This window comes from Panthera onca, chromosome E2, assembly GCF_046562875.1.
Source record: "Panthera onca isolate mPanOnc1 chromosome E2, mPanOnc1 haplotype 2, whole genome shotgun sequence".
NCBI lineage: Eukaryota > Metazoa > Chordata > Mammalia > Carnivora > Felidae > Panthera > Panthera onca.
Genome location: NC_138353.1, coordinates 3,304,615 through 3,320,938, shown reverse-complemented (window position 1 = coordinate 3,320,938; position 16,324 = coordinate 3,304,615). Strand labels below are relative to the sequence as shown.

The 16,324-nt window shown below is 63.2% G+C and overlaps 1 protein-coding gene across 3 annotated transcripts; it reads left to right on the top strand.

Moving 5' to 3' along the window:
- The first annotated feature begins 1,593 nt into the window (after window positions 1-1,593).
- On the top strand, window positions 1,594-14,596 carry EPS8L1 (EPS8 signaling adaptor L1). Of its 3 annotated transcripts, none has more exons than XM_078439285.2 (20): window positions 1,594-1,799; window positions 4,776-4,878; window positions 6,057-6,097; window positions 6,453-6,511; window positions 7,085-7,246; window positions 7,532-7,684; window positions 8,212-8,294; window positions 8,707-8,968; window positions 9,226-9,352; window positions 9,569-9,657; window positions 9,753-9,827; window positions 9,931-10,079; window positions 10,649-10,790; window positions 10,897-10,925; window positions 12,750-12,876; window positions 12,988-13,101; window positions 13,272-13,371; window positions 13,551-13,725; window positions 14,079-14,211; window positions 14,293-14,596. In XM_078439285.2, exons 1-20 carry the CDS (start codon window positions 1,700-1,702, stop codon window positions 14,377-14,379), a joined length of 2,310 nt encoding a protein of 769 aa, XP_078295411.2. In that variant the 5' UTR covers window positions 1,594-1,699; the 3' UTR covers window positions 14,380-14,596. The 3 variants fall into 3 exon arrangements, with proteins under 3 accessions (XP_078295411.2, XP_078295410.2, XP_078295409.2); XM_078439284.2 differs by lacking the exon at window positions 1,594-1,799 and adding an exon at window positions 1,806-1,936 and having other exon boundaries at window positions 4,821-4,878; XM_078439283.2 differs by lacking the exon at window positions 1,594-1,799 and adding an exon at window positions 1,806-1,936.
- Window positions 14,597-16,324: the final 1,728 nt, after the last annotated feature.

Sequence of the window (16,324 nt, the reverse complement as noted above, 5' to 3'; positions counted from 1 at the left end):
CCATCACCCCACAGGATTGTCTCCCCTTCGCTCTATTCTTTCATCCCCACCAACCCAGGACAAAGGGGTGCTTCCTGTGGTTTCCAGCCTCGCTCAGCGTAGACTGTGGGGTCAACACGGGCCGGACGAAACAGTGAAGCATCGTCCACACGAATGCACCGAAAGCCAGTATCACTCCAGCACTGAATGTGTGCTAGACCCTGTTCTAATGTGCGGCAGACGGAGCGCGGGGCTGAACGTACAGAAGTCTCTGCCCTCCGGTCACTGGGGGGCTCAGTCGGTTAAATGTCCAACTTGGGCTCAGGTCAGGATCTCACAGTCCCTGAGTTCAATCCCCGTGCAGGCTCTGCGCTGACCTTGATGAGCCTGAGGGGGGATTCTGTTTCTCCCTCTCTCTGCCCCTCCCTGGCTTGTGTGCTCGCTCGCTCTCTCTCTCTCTCTCTCTCTCTCTCTCTCTCAAAAGAAATAAAAAATACATAAAGATATGAAAACAAGATTCCTCACGATGCTTACATTCTAACAGGGGGGACATAAAATAAAATGAACGGGTAATATAGTGTGTTACAAAGTGATAAACACTCTGGAGAGAATTTAGGGAGCAGGGAGAGACCACAATTTTAAATAGGGTGGCCAGGCTTGTCAGAGAAGGTGACACTCGCGCAAAGACCTGAAGGAGGTGAGGGAACAAGCCAGGAGGATATCTGAGGGAAGAGGCATTCCAGGCAGAGGGCAGAGCAAGTGCAAAGGCCCTGGGGCAGGACTGGCTCTCAGGCTCGAGGAGCAGCAGGGAGCCCAGTGTGCCGGAACCGGAACCCGAGTGATGGAGGGAGAGAGGGGGTTTGAAGGATGTTCCTTAAGACTTTGCAGACCTCAGCTCTTATCCCAGAAACGGGGAGCCCCCGAAGGGCGCGGAGCAGGGAGTGCTGTGAGCTGACCTAGGTTTCTTGGGGCTCCCTGCAGGGAGACTAGATGAGGGAGGAAGGGAGCAGGGGCCTGTCGGGAGGCCGCTGCAGGTGCAGGTGCAGGACGTTGGCAGGGACCAGGTGAAGGTCACACTGATAATGGGCAAGGCTAAAAGGGGGCTTGCCCGCCCCTCCTCCTGCTCTCCGAGCTTTGCCGTTTGCTGCTCCCGTCCTCTCCCTGCAAGTGTGACCTGGGTGAGTCTCTTTACCCTCGGTGTCCTCAGTTTCCTCCTCTATGAGGCGGAGACCCCCGGCCCTCACCTCACTGGGTTTGGGGGAGAAATGACAGGTATGGCTTGGGTAGCAAGGCCCACGGCACAGGGGAAGTTCTCTAAAGGAGATTTCAAGCCTCAGGAGCTCGTTAACATCAGTGAAGTATTTGGGGCTGGGCCGGGCGCCGAGTGGGTTTGAGTCTCACCAGAGGGGGTTATTGGGGGGAGTTTCTAGGGGAAGAGGCCAAGGGAGGGGTGGGGGCTCAGGGCTCCGCAGAGGCAGGAACCCTGAACAGGAGGTGGGCCCAGGGAAGGCACAGACCCCGGCCCCGGGTTCGAATCCCAGCCCTTCCACACTGACCGCCCCTCTCTGAACCGCCAGCAGGTGAAATCAGAGCTCTGCCCTCCCACAGGGGGCAGGAGAATCGGAAAGGGTATTGGAGGCAGAGCCCTCGGTTCTGAAGTCCTGATGTGTGAACGGGTGTGACATCAGATGACTGTTGTTGTCCCTGTTCTAGGGTTGTTATGACAGAGCCGGTCCCAGTTCCTGGCTCCCCGGAGGCCGGTCCTGTCCCCCCCACCCCAGCCCGGGTCCCTCCGCCAGCCCCGCCCAGGTGTGTGCCAGGTGAGTGCTCAGGTATGCGGAGGCGGGGTGGCCCGGCGGGAGCAGGAAGGACGGGGCCGTTGGGAACCCAGAGGAGAGCAGAGAGCCAGCTGGGCCCCTCGCCCCGCAGCCACTGCCTGGCAGAGCCTGCCCAGCAGGTGAGGAGGGGGCCTAGCAGGGAGGGGCTGGAGGTGGGGACTCCTGTGTCTGGGGGGGGGGGGGCAGCAGGAGCAGGGGGCCAGGACTCCCAAGTCCAGACACACGAAGCCCTTCAGTCCTGACGAGGTAAGGGACCGGCCCCGTAGCCCGAGGTCATAGTGGCTGAGGAAACTCATGAAGGGGTCTGGCTCTAGGAGGAGACTTGGAATCAAAATCCTTTTGTCCTTACAGTCGAGAAGCTCTAAGCCCGAACCCCTGGGCCCCTAAGGAGATCAGGCTGGGAGACAGGATCCCTGGAGAGAGGAAGGAAAATGGGGTACACATAGATTAGGGAGCCAAACACATGGATCCCTGACAGATTTGGGGGGCAGGGTACTAGGTGTGAGGGAGGAGGGTCTGGGGGTCTGGACTCCAGGGTCTGAGGGAAGAGGGGGCTGGAGGTCTGGATTCTTGGGTCTGAGAGAGGAGGGGCTGGGGGCCTGGGCTCCTGGGTCTGAGGGAGAAGGGTCTGGGGGCCAGGACTCTTGGGTCTGAGGGAGGAGGGGCTGGGGTTCAGGACTCCTGGTCTGAGGGAGGAGGGGCTGGGGGTCTGGACTCCTGGGTCTGAGGGAGAAGGGTCTGGGGGCCAGGACTCCTGGGTCTGAGAGAGGAGGGGGCTGGGGGTCTGGACTCCTGGGTCTGAGGGAGGAGGGGCTGGGGGCCAGGACTCCTGGGTCTGAGGGAGGACGGGCTGGGGGTCTGGACTCCTGGGTCTGAGGGAGGAGTGGCTGGGGGCCAGGACTCCTGGGTCTGAGGGAGGAGGGGCTGGAGGTCTGGACTCTTGGGTCTGAGGGAGGAGGGGCTGGGGGCCAGGACTCCTGGGTCTGAGGAAGGAGGGGGCTGGGGGCCTAGACTCTGGGTCTGACGGAGGAGGGACTGGGGTCAGGACTCCTAGGTCTGAGGGAGGAGGGGGCTGAGGCCAGGACACCTGGGTCTGAGGGAGGAGGGGCTGGGGGTCTGGACTCCTGGGTCTGAGGGAGGAGGGGCTGGGGGTCTGGACTCCTGGGTCTGAGGGAGAAGGGTCTGGGGGCCAGGACTCCTGGGTCTGAGAGAGGAGGGGGCTGGGGGTCTGGACTCCTGGGTCTGAGGGAGGAGGGGCTGGGGGCCAGGACTCCTGGGTCTGAGGGAGGAGGGGCTGGGGGCCAGGACTCCTGGGTCTGAGGGAGGAGGGGCTGGGGGCCTGGACTCCTGGGTCTGAGGGAGGAGGGGCTGGGGGCCTGGACTCCTGGGTCTGAGGGAGGAGGGGCTGGGGGTCTGGACTCCTGGGTCTGAGGGAGGACGGGCTGGGGGTCTGGACTCCTGGGTTTGAGGGAGGAGGGGCTGGGGGCCGGGACTCCTGGGTCTGAGGGAGGAGGGGGTTGGGGGCCCGGACTCTGGGTCTGAGGGAGGAGGGACTGGGGGTCGGGACTCCTGGGTCTGAGGGAGGAGGGGGCTGGGGGCCAGGACTCTTGGGTCTGAGGGAGGAGGGGGCTGGGGGCCCAGACTCTGGGTCTGAGGGAGGAGGGACTGGAGTCTGGACTCCCGGGTCTGAGGGAGGAGGGGGCTGGGGCCAGGACACCTGGGTCTGAGGGAGGAGGGGGCTGGGGCCAGGACACCTGGGTCTGAGGGAGGAGGGGCTGGGGGCCAGGACTCCTGGGTCTGAGAGAGGAGGGGGCTGGGGGTCTGGACTCCTGGGTCTGAGGGAAGAGGGGCTGGGGGCCAGGACTCCTGGGTCTGAGAGAGGAGGGGGCTGGGGGCCAGGACTCCTGGGTCTGAGAGAGGAGGGGGCTGGGGGTCTGGACTCCTGGGTCTGAGGGAGGACGGGCTGGGGGTCTGGACTCCTGTGTCTGAGGGAGGAGTGGCTGGGGGCCAGGACTCCTGGGTCTGAGGGAGGAGGGGCTGGAGGTCTGGACTCTTGGGTCTGAGGGAGGAGGTCCTGGGGGCCAGGACTCCTGGGTCTGAGGAAGGAGGGGGCTGGGGGCCTAGACTCTGGGTCTGACGGAGGAGGGACTGGGGTCAGGACTCCTAGGTCTGAGGGAGGAAGGGGCTGGGGCCAGGACACCTGGGTCTGAGGGAGGAGGGGCTGGGGGTCTGGACTCCTGGTCTGAGGGAGGAGGGGCTGGGGGCCAGGACTCCTGGGTCTGAGGGAGGAGGGGCTGGAGGTCTGGACTCTTGGGTCTGAGGGAGGAGGTCCTGGGGGCCAGGACTCCTGGGTCTGAGGAAGGAGGGGGCTGGGGGCCTAGACTCTGGGTCTGACGGAGGAGGGACTGGGGTCAGGACTCCTAGGTCTGAGGGAGGAGGGGGCTGGGGCCAGGACACCTGGGTCTGAGGGAGGAGGGGCTGGGGGTCTGGACTCCTGGTCTGAGGGAGGAGGGGCTGGGGGCCTGGACTCCTGGGTCTGAGGGAAGAGGAGCTGGGTGGGTTTGAGGGAGGAGGGGCTGGGGGCCTGGACTCCTGGGTCTGAGGGAGGAGGGGCTGGGGGCCAGGACTCCTGGGTCTGAGGGAGGAGGGGCTGGAGGTCTGGACTCTTGGGTCTGAGGGAGGAGGTCCTGGGGGCCAGGACTCCTGGGTCTGAGGAAGGAGGGGGCTGGGGGCCTAGACTCTGGGTCTGACGGAGGAGGGACTGGGGTCAGGACTCCTAGGTCTGAGGGAGGAGGGGGCTGGGGCCAGGACACCTGGGTCTGAGGGAGGAGGGGCTGGGGGTCTGGACTCCTGGTCTGAGGGAGGAGGGGCTGGGGGCCAGGACTCCTGGGTTTGAGGGAGGAGGGGCTGGAGGTCTGGACTCTTGGGCTGAAGGAGGTGGTTGGGCCAAAATCCTAGGTACTGAAGGCCAGGTCAGGCCCTCACTTCTTTGCTGGCTCCCAGGGCACCTCCAGGTGGCAGGAGCCCCCCCCATTCTCCACACCATGAGCACCACCACAGGGTAAGTGTCCCCAGCCCCCTCCGGCCACCCTCTTACCCATGCCCCCAGGTAGCATGGACACCAGCCCAGGCCTGGACAGCCCCCTTCCTGCTCGGCCTATAGTTACAGCCACTGGCCCAGAGCAGACAGGCCCGGGTTCAAATCCAACTGCCAACACTCAGGAGGTGTGACCCCGGCCCAAGAACCTCACCTCTTGGAGGCTCCGTTCCTCCTCTGTGAAACAGGGACAATTTTGAGCGCTTGACAGGAAAATGAAGGTAACAGGACTTAGCAGATCATCTGACCAAGAGTAGGTTCTCAACTCATGGCAACTGCTGTTGCCGTTATCTTGTTATTAAATATTGACCTTTTGCCGAAAAAATCCGGGCTGCTTATAACAAAGGCTCAAGTCTCCTGGAGTGAGCAGGGAAAACAACAAAGGGAGACCCATGGGAATAGCCGCATGGGAGATAGGCGGTAGTGAGCTCTCCAGCACAGAGGTAATCAAATTGTGGGGCGATCTGACCAACAGAACAGGATGAGGAGCAGAGCTTTGACTTGAAAGTGTTCCTCGTTCCTGCTGAGCTCTGAGTTTCCGTTACTTCTGTGCACTTCTTCTTGGAGAAGGTGACCTAGGAGGAGGAGGTCAGGGGCAGGAGACAGAAGGATCAGGCTGGGAAGAGCCTGGCCCAGGGGGACGGAGAAGATAAGTCTGTCTACCCCAAATACTAATGCTGTTGTAAAAACGCCCATTTATTGAACAACTACTGTGGGCTGCCCTTTGCATCGTGACAAAGTAACTGTCACTGAGGCCGTGAGGGCCCTCAAGTCTGAGCGAATCCACCCACAGCTCTACCAGATGGAGGCTATAGACGGATTCATTCCTATCTCAGAAAGGGACACCGAGGCAGGAGAGATGAAGTCTCCCACCCAGGGTCCTGTGGCAAGGCGGTAGTTGACAGGGCGTTCAAAGCCAGGTCTGCGTGAGCGCGAAGACCACACTCTCCACCACCTCCCAGCACCACTCCCGGCCTTACCTGCCTGAAACCGGGCTCTGGCCCTGCCCTCCCCTGCTCACAACCCTCCTTGGTTCCCCATTGCTCTCACAATGAAGTCTTTCCCGCTCTGCTTGGCATTCAAAACCCCCATGATCTGCTCCCAATTCGCACGGCCCCTCTCACCCTTTTCTCCCGAACCAGCCCAGAAGCTGCCCCCAAACCAAGTGCCAAGTCTATCTATGGTGAGTTTGGGAGCCAGAAGACCCCAGGCTGAAACTGGGTCTGAGGGAGGAAGGAGTGGAGGGTCTGGACTCCTGGGTCTGAGGGAGGAGGGGCTGGGGCTCTGGACTCCTGGGTCGGAGGGGGGAGGGGGCTGGGGTCAGTACTGCGGGGTCTGAGGGAGGAGGTGGGTGCGGAATCAGGATCCCTTGGTCTGAGAGAGGAGGGGCTGGAGGTCTGGAGTCCCAGGTCTGAGGGAGGAGGGGCTGGGGGGTCAGGATCCCTGCCTCCCGGGGAGGAGGGGCTGGGTCTTCTGGGTCTGAGGGAGGAGGGGCCAGGGGCTGGGGCTTCTGGGTTTATCCTCCTTCTCGCCCACAGAGCAGAGGAAGCGTTATTCCACTGTGGTTCTGGCAGATGTTTCCCAGTATCCAGTCAACGTGAGTCTGGGGTCTGCGTTGCCGCAGGGAGCCTTAGGGGAGGAAAGGCAGGCAGGCCTGGGAAGATGGTGGTGTGGAAGGCGGCCGGGCCTCCAAACAGAAGCTGCAAGCTCAGTTGGCCCATCTGCAAGGCGGGGCTGCTTCTGCCCGCCTGCCCTCAGCGGTGGGAATCCGGCAGAGGCAGTCAGTTCCACTTGAATCTGCCAAGGTCCTCCTCCAGACCGGCTGTTAGGCCGGACAGGCAGGCCCCAGGGACAAATGCTACGTCAACCTGTGTGCATAGGGGCCAAAGTGTGCCAGGTGCTCTCTTGGAGGCAGGGGTGCTTAGAAGGGACTAGATCCAATCCCTGCCTTCAAGAAGTCTCCAGTCTCGCTGGGAAGACACACGCAGGCGCCAGTCGCTCTGATGAAAACAAAACAAAGGGCCCCATAGGTGGAGCCGGTGACGGGGACGCTTTCTGGAGGAGGTGTGGTTACTGTCAGGCTGGAAGGCGGGGGCAGGGGATTCTGAGCCCACCTGGCGCCCTCCTGGGGCCCTCCTGGGACTCCCTGCTTTCTCCGCACCCCTGCCAGCACCTGGTGACGTTCTGCCTGGGCGAGGAGGATGGCGTGCACACCGTGGAGGATGCCTCGCGGAGGCTGGCGGTCATGGACAACCAGGGCCGCGTCTGGGCCCAAGAGATGCTGCTGCGCGTGTCTCCGGACCGTGTCACGCTGCTTGACCCCATGTCCAAGGTGCCAGGGGACACGTGGGTGGAAGGGGCAGAGGCATGGAGAGCTTGACTCTAGGGACGTCCGAGTGTGACTCTTGGCCCCCACGCGTCCTTCCTCTGGGAACTTTGGCAAGAGCTCTCTGCCCTTCGTTTTTGGAGCGTCACTGGCCTCCTCTGTTAAATCAGAGGTGTGATACTGCAGCCCCGCAGGGTCGCCTGGGCCGTGCTGGGGTCCCAGCTGGCACTGCTGTCGCCATTTGGGATCCTCGGATCCGAGCCTCCGTTTACCCGCCGTCCCGCCCCGCAGGAGGAGCTGGAGTCGTACCCGCTGGGTGCCATCGTGCGCTGCGACGTGGTGATGCTGCCTGGCCGGAGTCGCTCGCTGCTGCTGCTGCTGGTGTGCCAGGAGCCGGAGCGCACGCAGCCCGACGTGCACTTCTTCCAGGGCTTGCGTCTCGGGGTGAGCGGACCCGGGTCCTGAGAACCACCACACGCAGGGCTGGGGCCCTGCGGATGCCAGGGGGCGGAGCCGGAAGTGGGAGGAGCCCAGAGCTGGGGCGGTGATGGGGCGGGGCCTCTGCGAGGGGCGGGCCTGGGCCAGTGGAGGGGGCGTGGCCTGGAGAGGAGCTGGAAGGGAGGGGGGGGTTGAGGGCAGGTGGGACCGGGACGAAGTAGAATGGAGACTGAGACTAAGGGTCGGGACAGAACCTGACAGCACCTGGGGGAGGGTGGATGGGAGCAGCCAGAACTCGGGGCGAGTATGGCCTAGGGGCAGGAAACCCCAGCACCCCGGCTCCAGGGTTGGGGACGTGGCTTAGGGCAGGGGAAGAAGTAGGGTGGGCTCAGAGCGCGGGTGGGCGTGGGCGCCGCGTGTGGGCGCTGACGTGGAGGGACCCCGGCACCCAGCCAAGGAATCGACTGCTCCGGACCGCGGCGGGGACGAGGGGTAGGTGGGGTGGAGGCCTGGCCTGACAGCATGATTGGCAGGCGGAGCTGATCCGAGAGGACATCCAGGGGGCTCTACACGACTACCGGTCCGGCCGCGGGGAGCGCAGGCCCGCGGCGCTCAGGTAAGAAAGAGGGCTGGGCAGGGAGCGGGGAGCGGGGGGAGAAGCGAGGACGGGTGGGGCCTCAGTCTCCGCATCCGACAAATGGGCTGCCACCGCTCGCCGACAAGAGAACGAGTTTGGAAGCCTGTCGAACAGAGCGTGGTTCGGGTCTTGCCAACCCCCCCGCAGACACGTGTACCCCCTCTCCAAGAGTACTTTTCCTAGTGCTGGTCCTCCGTTTCTCCTCCCTCAGGCCTCAGTTTCCCTCCGCACAGGTGCTCGCTCCTCCCCATGTCTCTAATTTCTCCGCGCCACCTGCAGCCTAGGTTTGACTCGGTTCTGAGCCCCGCCGTCTCCCCCGCCGTCTCCCCCGCCGTCTCCCCCGCACTGGCCCCGGGGTGGACCCAGGCTCTTTCCCCTCGTCCCTCCCCAGGGCTACGCAAGAGGAGCTGCAGCGCCGCCCGCCGCCGGCCGCCGAGACCCCTCCCCCGCAGCGCCGCCCGTCAATCCGCGCGGTCATCAGCACGGTGGAGGCGGGCCGGGGGCGACCCCAGGCGGAGCCCATCCCGGAGGCGGAAGAGTCGCTGAGGCCGCGGCCTGGCCTGGCGGGGACCTCAGGCAGCGCTGCCCCGGCCTCCCCTGACCTGGGGCCCCGCGGCCCGGACCTGGCCAGTCTGCAGGCCGAGCGGGAAGTGGTGCGTGGGGCGGGGCTAGGGCGTGGGGGTGGACCGGCCGTGGGTGTGTCCTGCCTCCTGGGAGGGGGGTGGTGTCAGACTTCTGGGGTTGTGGCCGGTGGTGACCGATCAAGGGGGACAGGGACAGGCATCCGAGGGCTCGGCCTGGCCTGGGAGGATGTCAGGGCGCTCGGCCTAAGTAAGGGCTTTGCCTGGGGTGATGAGAGGCCCGGACTCCACATCCCCGAGTCCCACACGTCCCCTGTTCTGTCCCCCAGGACATCCTGAACCACGTGTTCGACGACGTGGAGAGTTTCGTATCGAAGCTGCAGAAGTCTGCGGAGGCGGCCCGGGTACTGGAGCACAGGGAGCGCGGCCGCAGGACCCGGCGCCGGGCGCCTGGGGGTGAGAGACGCCCCCCCCACCCCCCAGTGGGATACGGAGCATCCAGTCCATCCGAAATACCTTCCCTCTCCCTACGGCCTCCCCCTGCCCCCGTCCCTGCCCCCGTCCCTGCCCCCGTCCCTACCCCCTGTCCCTACCCCCTGTCCCTACCCCCCGCCCAGGTTTGATGCCCCATCACCGGGGATCCCACTGGGCCCCTGCCTCCCCCACCTGCAGAGGGTCTCCTGACGCTGCGGGCCAAGCCGCCCTCCGAGGCCGAGTACACGGACGTGCTTCAGAAAATCAAGTACGCCTTCAGCCTGCTGGTGAGAACGGGTCCAGCCTGGGCCAGCGGGGGGTCAGGGGCACGGCGAGCCTGCCGCGTCCGAGCTCTGAACCCGGCACCTGCCCCGTCCCTCAGGCCCGGCTGCGTGGCAACATCGCCAACCCCTCGTCCCCCGAGCTGCTGCACTTCCTGTTCGGACCCCTGCAGTTGGTGAGGCACCCCATCCTTAGGTACCCCCTGCGGCAGGAGGAATCGGGGTTCCACTTCCGGAGGGGGGGAGGTGATGGCGTGCCCACTCCTGCACCCCCGGCAGATTGTGGACACATCGGGAGGCCCCCAGTTCGCAAGTGGAGTGCGGCGGCCGCACCTGACGTCCGAGGCGGTGGCGCTGCTGCGGGACAACCTCACCCCACGGGAAAATGCGCTCTGGACCTCTCTGGGGGACGCGTGGACCCGCCCGGGGTGAGGGGCGCCGTGACGGAGGGGCGGGGCCGGCAGGGAAGGGTAGTTGCTGGGCTTAGCTAGAGGTTGACCAAAGCAATTGAATGAACCCAGGACCTATGCCGGGACCCGGCTGGAGGAAAGGCCAGAAACTCCTGTGAAGGAGAGGCCTAAGACTGACCAAAAGGCCGGGTTTAGGAGGAGTGGGGTGGGCTGTACCAGAGGGCTACGGCTTCGGGAAGGACTAGCCTGTAGGTTGGGGAAGGGGGTAAGAGCAGAGCCGGAGGAGACTTGGGGGAAAAGAGGCGGGATGTGCTTAGAATCAGAAGGAAGATTCAGAGGCTGGGCGCGGCGTTAGAGTGGAATCCGTGTGTTTGCAGATACAGTCGATGCCGGGGGCGGGGCTTGGGCAGGGCTTAGGTGCAGGGGCGGGACTTCGATGCCGGGGTGCGGCTTGGGGTGGGGGCGGGGCTGGGCAAAAGGGGGCCAGGTAGGATAGAGCCGAGCCGACAGGAGGGGGAAACCTTACCGAGGTTAATAGGGCTGGAGGCCACCCCAGGAGCCCTGAGCCCCGAGCCCCTCGGCCACAGGCTGGAGCTGCCCCCAGAGGAAGGATCCCCGTACAGCCCTGAGTTCTCCAGCGGCTGGGAGCCCCCGGCCACTGACCCGCAGGGCCGCGCCTGGGGGGACCCAGTTGAGAAACAGCAGCAGCACGAGCGGCGGCGCCGGCAGGTGAGCACCGGACACACACGCCCGCCTCCCCTGCCCAGGTGACACAGCGGGGCCGGGACCTGGCAGTCTGGCCCTACCTGAGCTACTGCTCTCCTCTCCCCCGCAGCAAAGTGCCCCCCAGGTCGCTGTCAATGGGTGAGTGCCGCCCCCAAGGTGGGACAGGTGGGGTCGAGGAGGGGTGCGCCCTGGGGGCTCCTGGCGCTGACTCCGTTCCTTTTTAACGTCTTTCCTTCTGTCTTCCCGGCTCATCACAGGTGGGTGAGGTGGTGAGGAGGGAGAGGAGCCCGGGCTGGGAGGGAGGGGGCGCAGATCCCAGGGCCGGAGGGAGGAGGGGGTTGGGAGTGGGTAAAGTCTGAGAGGCTGTGAGAAGGCAGTAACTTCCCAGGGCCTGGGGAGCTCCCTGTCTGGGTCCCTAAGAGGATAGAGCCCCAGGTGTTGGAGGCAGAGACTGGGGAATTGGGCCTTTGGGGTTGGCAGAAGAGCCCGACTTTGGTGCTTGGGGCCTTGGAGACCCAGCCAAGCCCTGGGCCTTCAAGGGTCATGGGGCACGTTTCTGGGAAAGTTGGGAAGTGGTAGTATTTCCGGGCCCCTGCAAGAGGTGAAGACCGAGGCTGGACCCTCACTCTCCCAAGGCTCTAAAGCCCTTGTCTCATTTCCTGCTGGGAGTGTTATACTGAGAGCTTTAAGGGTTAAAAAGTTGGGGAAATTGAAGTTTGAGACCTGGACTCCTGAGTCTCTGGGGGAGGAAATATCGAAGGGGGGGGGGGCTGAGTTCATGATTCCAAAAAGCAATGGGGGCACAGACTCTAGGGTCCTGGGGAATAAGGGGCATAGATGACCCAGGACTCCAGGGTCCTCATGCAAGTCGGGGGCAGATGTGAGGAAGCTTCCTGGGATAAGAAGGCAGCAAAGCTGCAGGAGCAGAAGGGGGGTCTGGGTGAGGGCCCCGGCAGAGGGTCTCAGCAGGGACAGCGTGCTGGGAGCTGCCAGCCCCACACAGGGGGTGCCGCGGCCCTGAAGACCCCCCCTCTCCTTTGCACAGGTAGGCCTGATCCGGGCTGAGGTCCTTCTTCCTGGGGCATCAGAGCCCAAATCTTGCTGCCTACCACCCCAGCTGCCTGGTCTTGCAGAACTCCCCCCTGCTTCTGACTCTTGGGCTTGACACCCCCAGCTTTCAACTTCCCTTCTCTGAGCCTCCCTTCTTTGCAGGGAGAACGAGAAGAATAATCCCTTCCTGGAAGAGAGAGAAGTCTATGAGGTTATACAGGCTAGCAGTTAAGAGCTCAAGGCCCTGGTAGAGCTCAGGTTCATATCCAGCTGTGTGCCCAGGAGACCAGAATTACTCAGGGCATGGACTGCGGGGCCAGGGTGGCAACGCCTCTTTCTTGCTCTGTGACCTTTACCTCATCGTGCCACCTCGTGTCCCTGTTCTCCGACTTCCTCACCTGTAAAATAGCTGATGACAGGGTCTGCGGTGGGGGAGAGGGGTTCCAAATTCATGGTTACACCAAGGGTTGTGTTAAAAATCAGATTAGCCAATCTATGTAAGAGACTGAGCAGAGTCTGGCACCTAGTCAGTGCTATATAACCCCTGTTTGTATCCTAACTATGGGCTACCCGAAGCATGAGCCCATTACATATAGGTGCTTAGTAAACAGCTGGCTCTAGCTGTGTGATCTGGGGCAAGTGATTTTCTCCCCCTGAGCCTTAGATGTTCTCATCTGTAAAAGGGAGGTGACGTCACTGCCCGTAGTTTGTGCGGCAGCACAGTGGCCGGGCACATAAGGAGCGAACTGCATTCAAGTTGTTACTCCGATTTCAAATCTCTGTTAACAGTATTAACCTGGCCTCCTGCGTTGACCTCTGCTTGGCTCTAACCCCAGCTCACACCAACTCCCTCCTGCCCAGAGCAGGGAGACTGGCTGCCTCCTTATCCCCAACCTGTGTTGTTCTCCACAGTCACCAAGACCCTGAGCCAGAGGCTGAGCCCCAGCTGGAGCCTGAGGGAAAGTGGGTCCTATGTAACTATGACTTCCAGGCCCGCAACAGCAGTGAGCTCTCTGTCCAGCAGCGGGATGTGTTGGAGGTTAGAGGGGTGGGGGTGGAGGGGTGGAGAGGGGGAGGGCCAAGGGACGGAAGGGGGCCCAGCTGTAGCTGCAGACACAGGCTGTGAACAATCCTCTCCTACCCGCCTCAGGTCCTGGATGACCAGCGTAAGTGGTGGAAGGTTCGGGACCAGCGAGGGCAGGAGGGATATGTACCGTACAATATCCTGACACCCCACCCGGGGCCTCGGGCAAGCCGCAGCCTGGTGAGTCTTGGCAGATTCCTGGGGAAGATCAGGTGTCAAGGGCACTGACAGAGGAAGTAGCTGGAGGTGGGGGTGAGGGCGGGGGGATGCAGAAATTTACCTCCAAAAGGCGGAGGAGCTGGGACTAGGTCCCCTCTTTGATCCAAGTGCTCCTCTGGCTCCCTCTCCAGGAGAATAGCACTCCTCCTCCCCCACGGGCCCCGGCTCCTGCCTCCTCTCGCCCCACCTGGGACAGCTGTGATAGCCTCAACTTGGACCCCCTAGAGAAGGGTGAGTGGTGCAGGCACCTTCGGGGAGCCGTCCTTGTCCTCGCTTTCCAGTCAGGGGAACCAAGGTTCGGAAAGACCAAATGGACTCCGAGCCCATCGTGAGGACGCTGGAGGTCTCCCTTCTGGCCCCAGGACCCTTCGTCCTGAGTCGGCCGTCTCTCCCCGTTTCCCCGCCTGCAGAGAAATTCTCCCAGATGCTGTGTGTCAACGAAGAGCTGCAGGCGCGCTTGGCCCAGGGCCGCTCAGGCCCCAGCCGCGCAGCCCCGGGTCCCCGCGTCCCGGAGCCGCAGCTCAGCCCGCACTCGGACGCCTCGGAGGTCCGCGCCTGGCTGCAGGCCAAGGGATTTAGCGCTGGGTGAGTGACGGGTCGGCCGGGGAGCCAGAGGCGTGGTCGCAAGAGGGGGAGCCTTGGGAGTGGCCTAAAGCTAGGGTCGCTCTGGTGGCAGTGAACGGCAGTGTGACTGGCACGTTACTGCGGGCTTGGATTGGGGTCTCCGGGCGCGCCTGCCTCCGCGGGAAAGCTGGGCACACGCGCCCCGCCCCCTCCCACAGCGCACTATGATTGGGGGGTGGGAGCCTTCGGCTCAGAGCAAGAATGCTGTTCCGATTGGACAAAGGGCGTGACAGAAGTGACGTGATTGGCGGGGCTGAAGGGCTTGGCGCTGTGATTGGCTGGCGGGCCTGACCACGCCCCCTCCGCTCGCCCAGGACCCTGGACGCGCTGGGCGTGCTGACCGGCGCGCAGCTTTTCTCGCTGCAGAAGGAGGAGCTGCGAGCCGTGAGCCCCGAGGAAGGGGCGCGCGTGTACAGCCAGGTCACCGTGCAGCGTGCGCTGCTGGAGGTGAGCGGACGCTCCCGGGCCCACCCGGGAGGGCACCCAGGGCTCGGAGACCAGGTGTCTGATTTCCACCCCGCCCTCCAGGACAAAGAGAAAGTGTCAGAGTTGGAGGCGGTGATGGAGAAGCAAAAGAAGAAGGTGGAAGGCGACATGGAAACTGAGGTTATCTGACCCTTCCCGGCTCCTCTGCTCAGTTTTTCGAGGAAGCCCCGTGGCAAAACGGACTCTGCAGACTGCTGCCACCCATGGAAGCAGACCCCTCCCGAAGGCCCCAGACCTGTTCCGGTGGAGCCTCCTGAGTGAGCGGACTGGCCGTGAGTGGGAGGGAAGGGCCATACTCGGGGTCCCCGCGCATTGGGATATGCTGCCCAGTCTATAAACAGCCTCCTTGTAGCAGACGTTTTCAAACTGCTGTCCCTTCTCTACCGGGCCACGAGGGGTCCAAGAGCCTCTCTCAGCCCCGCTACAGCCTCAGGAGGACAAGGAATCTGCAGGTCCCCACCTTTTCTGGTTTCTTTCTCTGAATCCCTCTCCTCCCTTCCCACCCCCCCTCACGTCCCCACCCGACATGCTTTCTCCTCACCTCTCAGCCACCAGTCTGTCCTCTAGTTCACTCCAGAGGGACCTTCTGAACGGCCAATATCCCAGGCTTCCCTTGCTCCAACTCCTTTCCTGACTCCCCACGGCCCTCTTAGCCCTAGAGCTGAGCACCTGAGGTTTGATCCCTACCCACTCTCATCCCCCCATGCCCTCCTCCAAATGCCCCCAAGCTCCCTCCAACACCGGGGTCCTGCGCTTGCTTTCTGCGGGCTGGAAGGGATCTTCCGCTTGGTGAACAGCTCTCCTGGCCCAGCTCCAATACCCACTTCAGGGAAGCCTGCCCCATCCCCGGCATCCATGTCACTTTGTCCCCCACTAAGTGCCAGGGACCCAGCCACAAAGTGGCTGCCTCCTCAATATGCCACAGGCCTCCTGGTCACCCTTCTCCTGGGAGAGGACATCCTCAAAGGAGGCTGTCCCCTTGTTCCCTCTGACCGGCAGTAACTTCCTCACGTCCAGACAGCGAGCAAGGCTGGTTCGAGACTGGTTTTTCCCTCATCCCACCTGCATTCAGACTGGTTGTCCCCCGAGCTTTAGGAACAAGTCCCTTTCCTCCTCCTGTGGCCCCAGAATGCCCACCTCTACCCCTAGAGCTGAGTGTCTTCCTCAGCCACACTCTGCCTTCCAAAATCAGACGAGACCAGACACAGTGGGGGCAGGCAGGAGCTCCGACCCTGGCCCCACCTTGCCCGCCTCATGCCTCACACCTCTCCTGCCTCCCCCAGATCCAGGCTCCAGCTCGGCAGCTGCGGGCCTGGGGCTGGTCACACTCCCAGCTCCCCTCTGCCTGCCTCCAGGCTTCTATGTGCTTCCCACCCTGACCCCCTCGGCCCCAGTGGGTGTGTAAATGTCCTCTAACCTCCTGCCGCCTCTCCCAGCCCTGGTTTCTGACAGAAACCGGGGACACAAGTGGCATCCCCAACCTGCGTGCCCCACATTCCCACGGCACCCACAGCCTGCCAGCCAGGGCCACACAACCCCTTGTCAGGAGCGAGGCAGGCCCGAGCCCTATCCCAACACCAGCCAACCTGTCAGGACGTGCAGGCTGCCGTCGCCTCCGCCACTCCCACAGTCCCACTGTGGCTCACCAGCTCTAGCCACCCTCCCTTCCAGCACTTATGGCAGCAGCCCCATAAGCTGGTCTCCCTCCTTCTGTCCCTCACTGCCCTCCCCCAGACTGTTGTCAACGCAGCTGCCAAAGGGACCCGTTAAGACCTAGGTCCCACCTCCGTTCAAGTCCTTCCCAGGGCTGGCCGTTACGGTTCCAACCTCAGGCCCTACTATCTCTAACCACACCTGCACCCCACAGACTTTGTACCTGCTGCCCTCTTCATCCAGAAAACTCTTCCTTTAAATGCCTACATGGCTCACTCCTTGACGCCTTCAGGGATCTTCCTGTGCCAGCTTTTCGATGGGGCCTGCACAGAAGACACCCGTGTATGTTCCCCTGTGCACACACCCCTGCCTCCCTATGCCCTTCCCCTGCTTCTCCATAGCACCACCGCCTGGGATACTT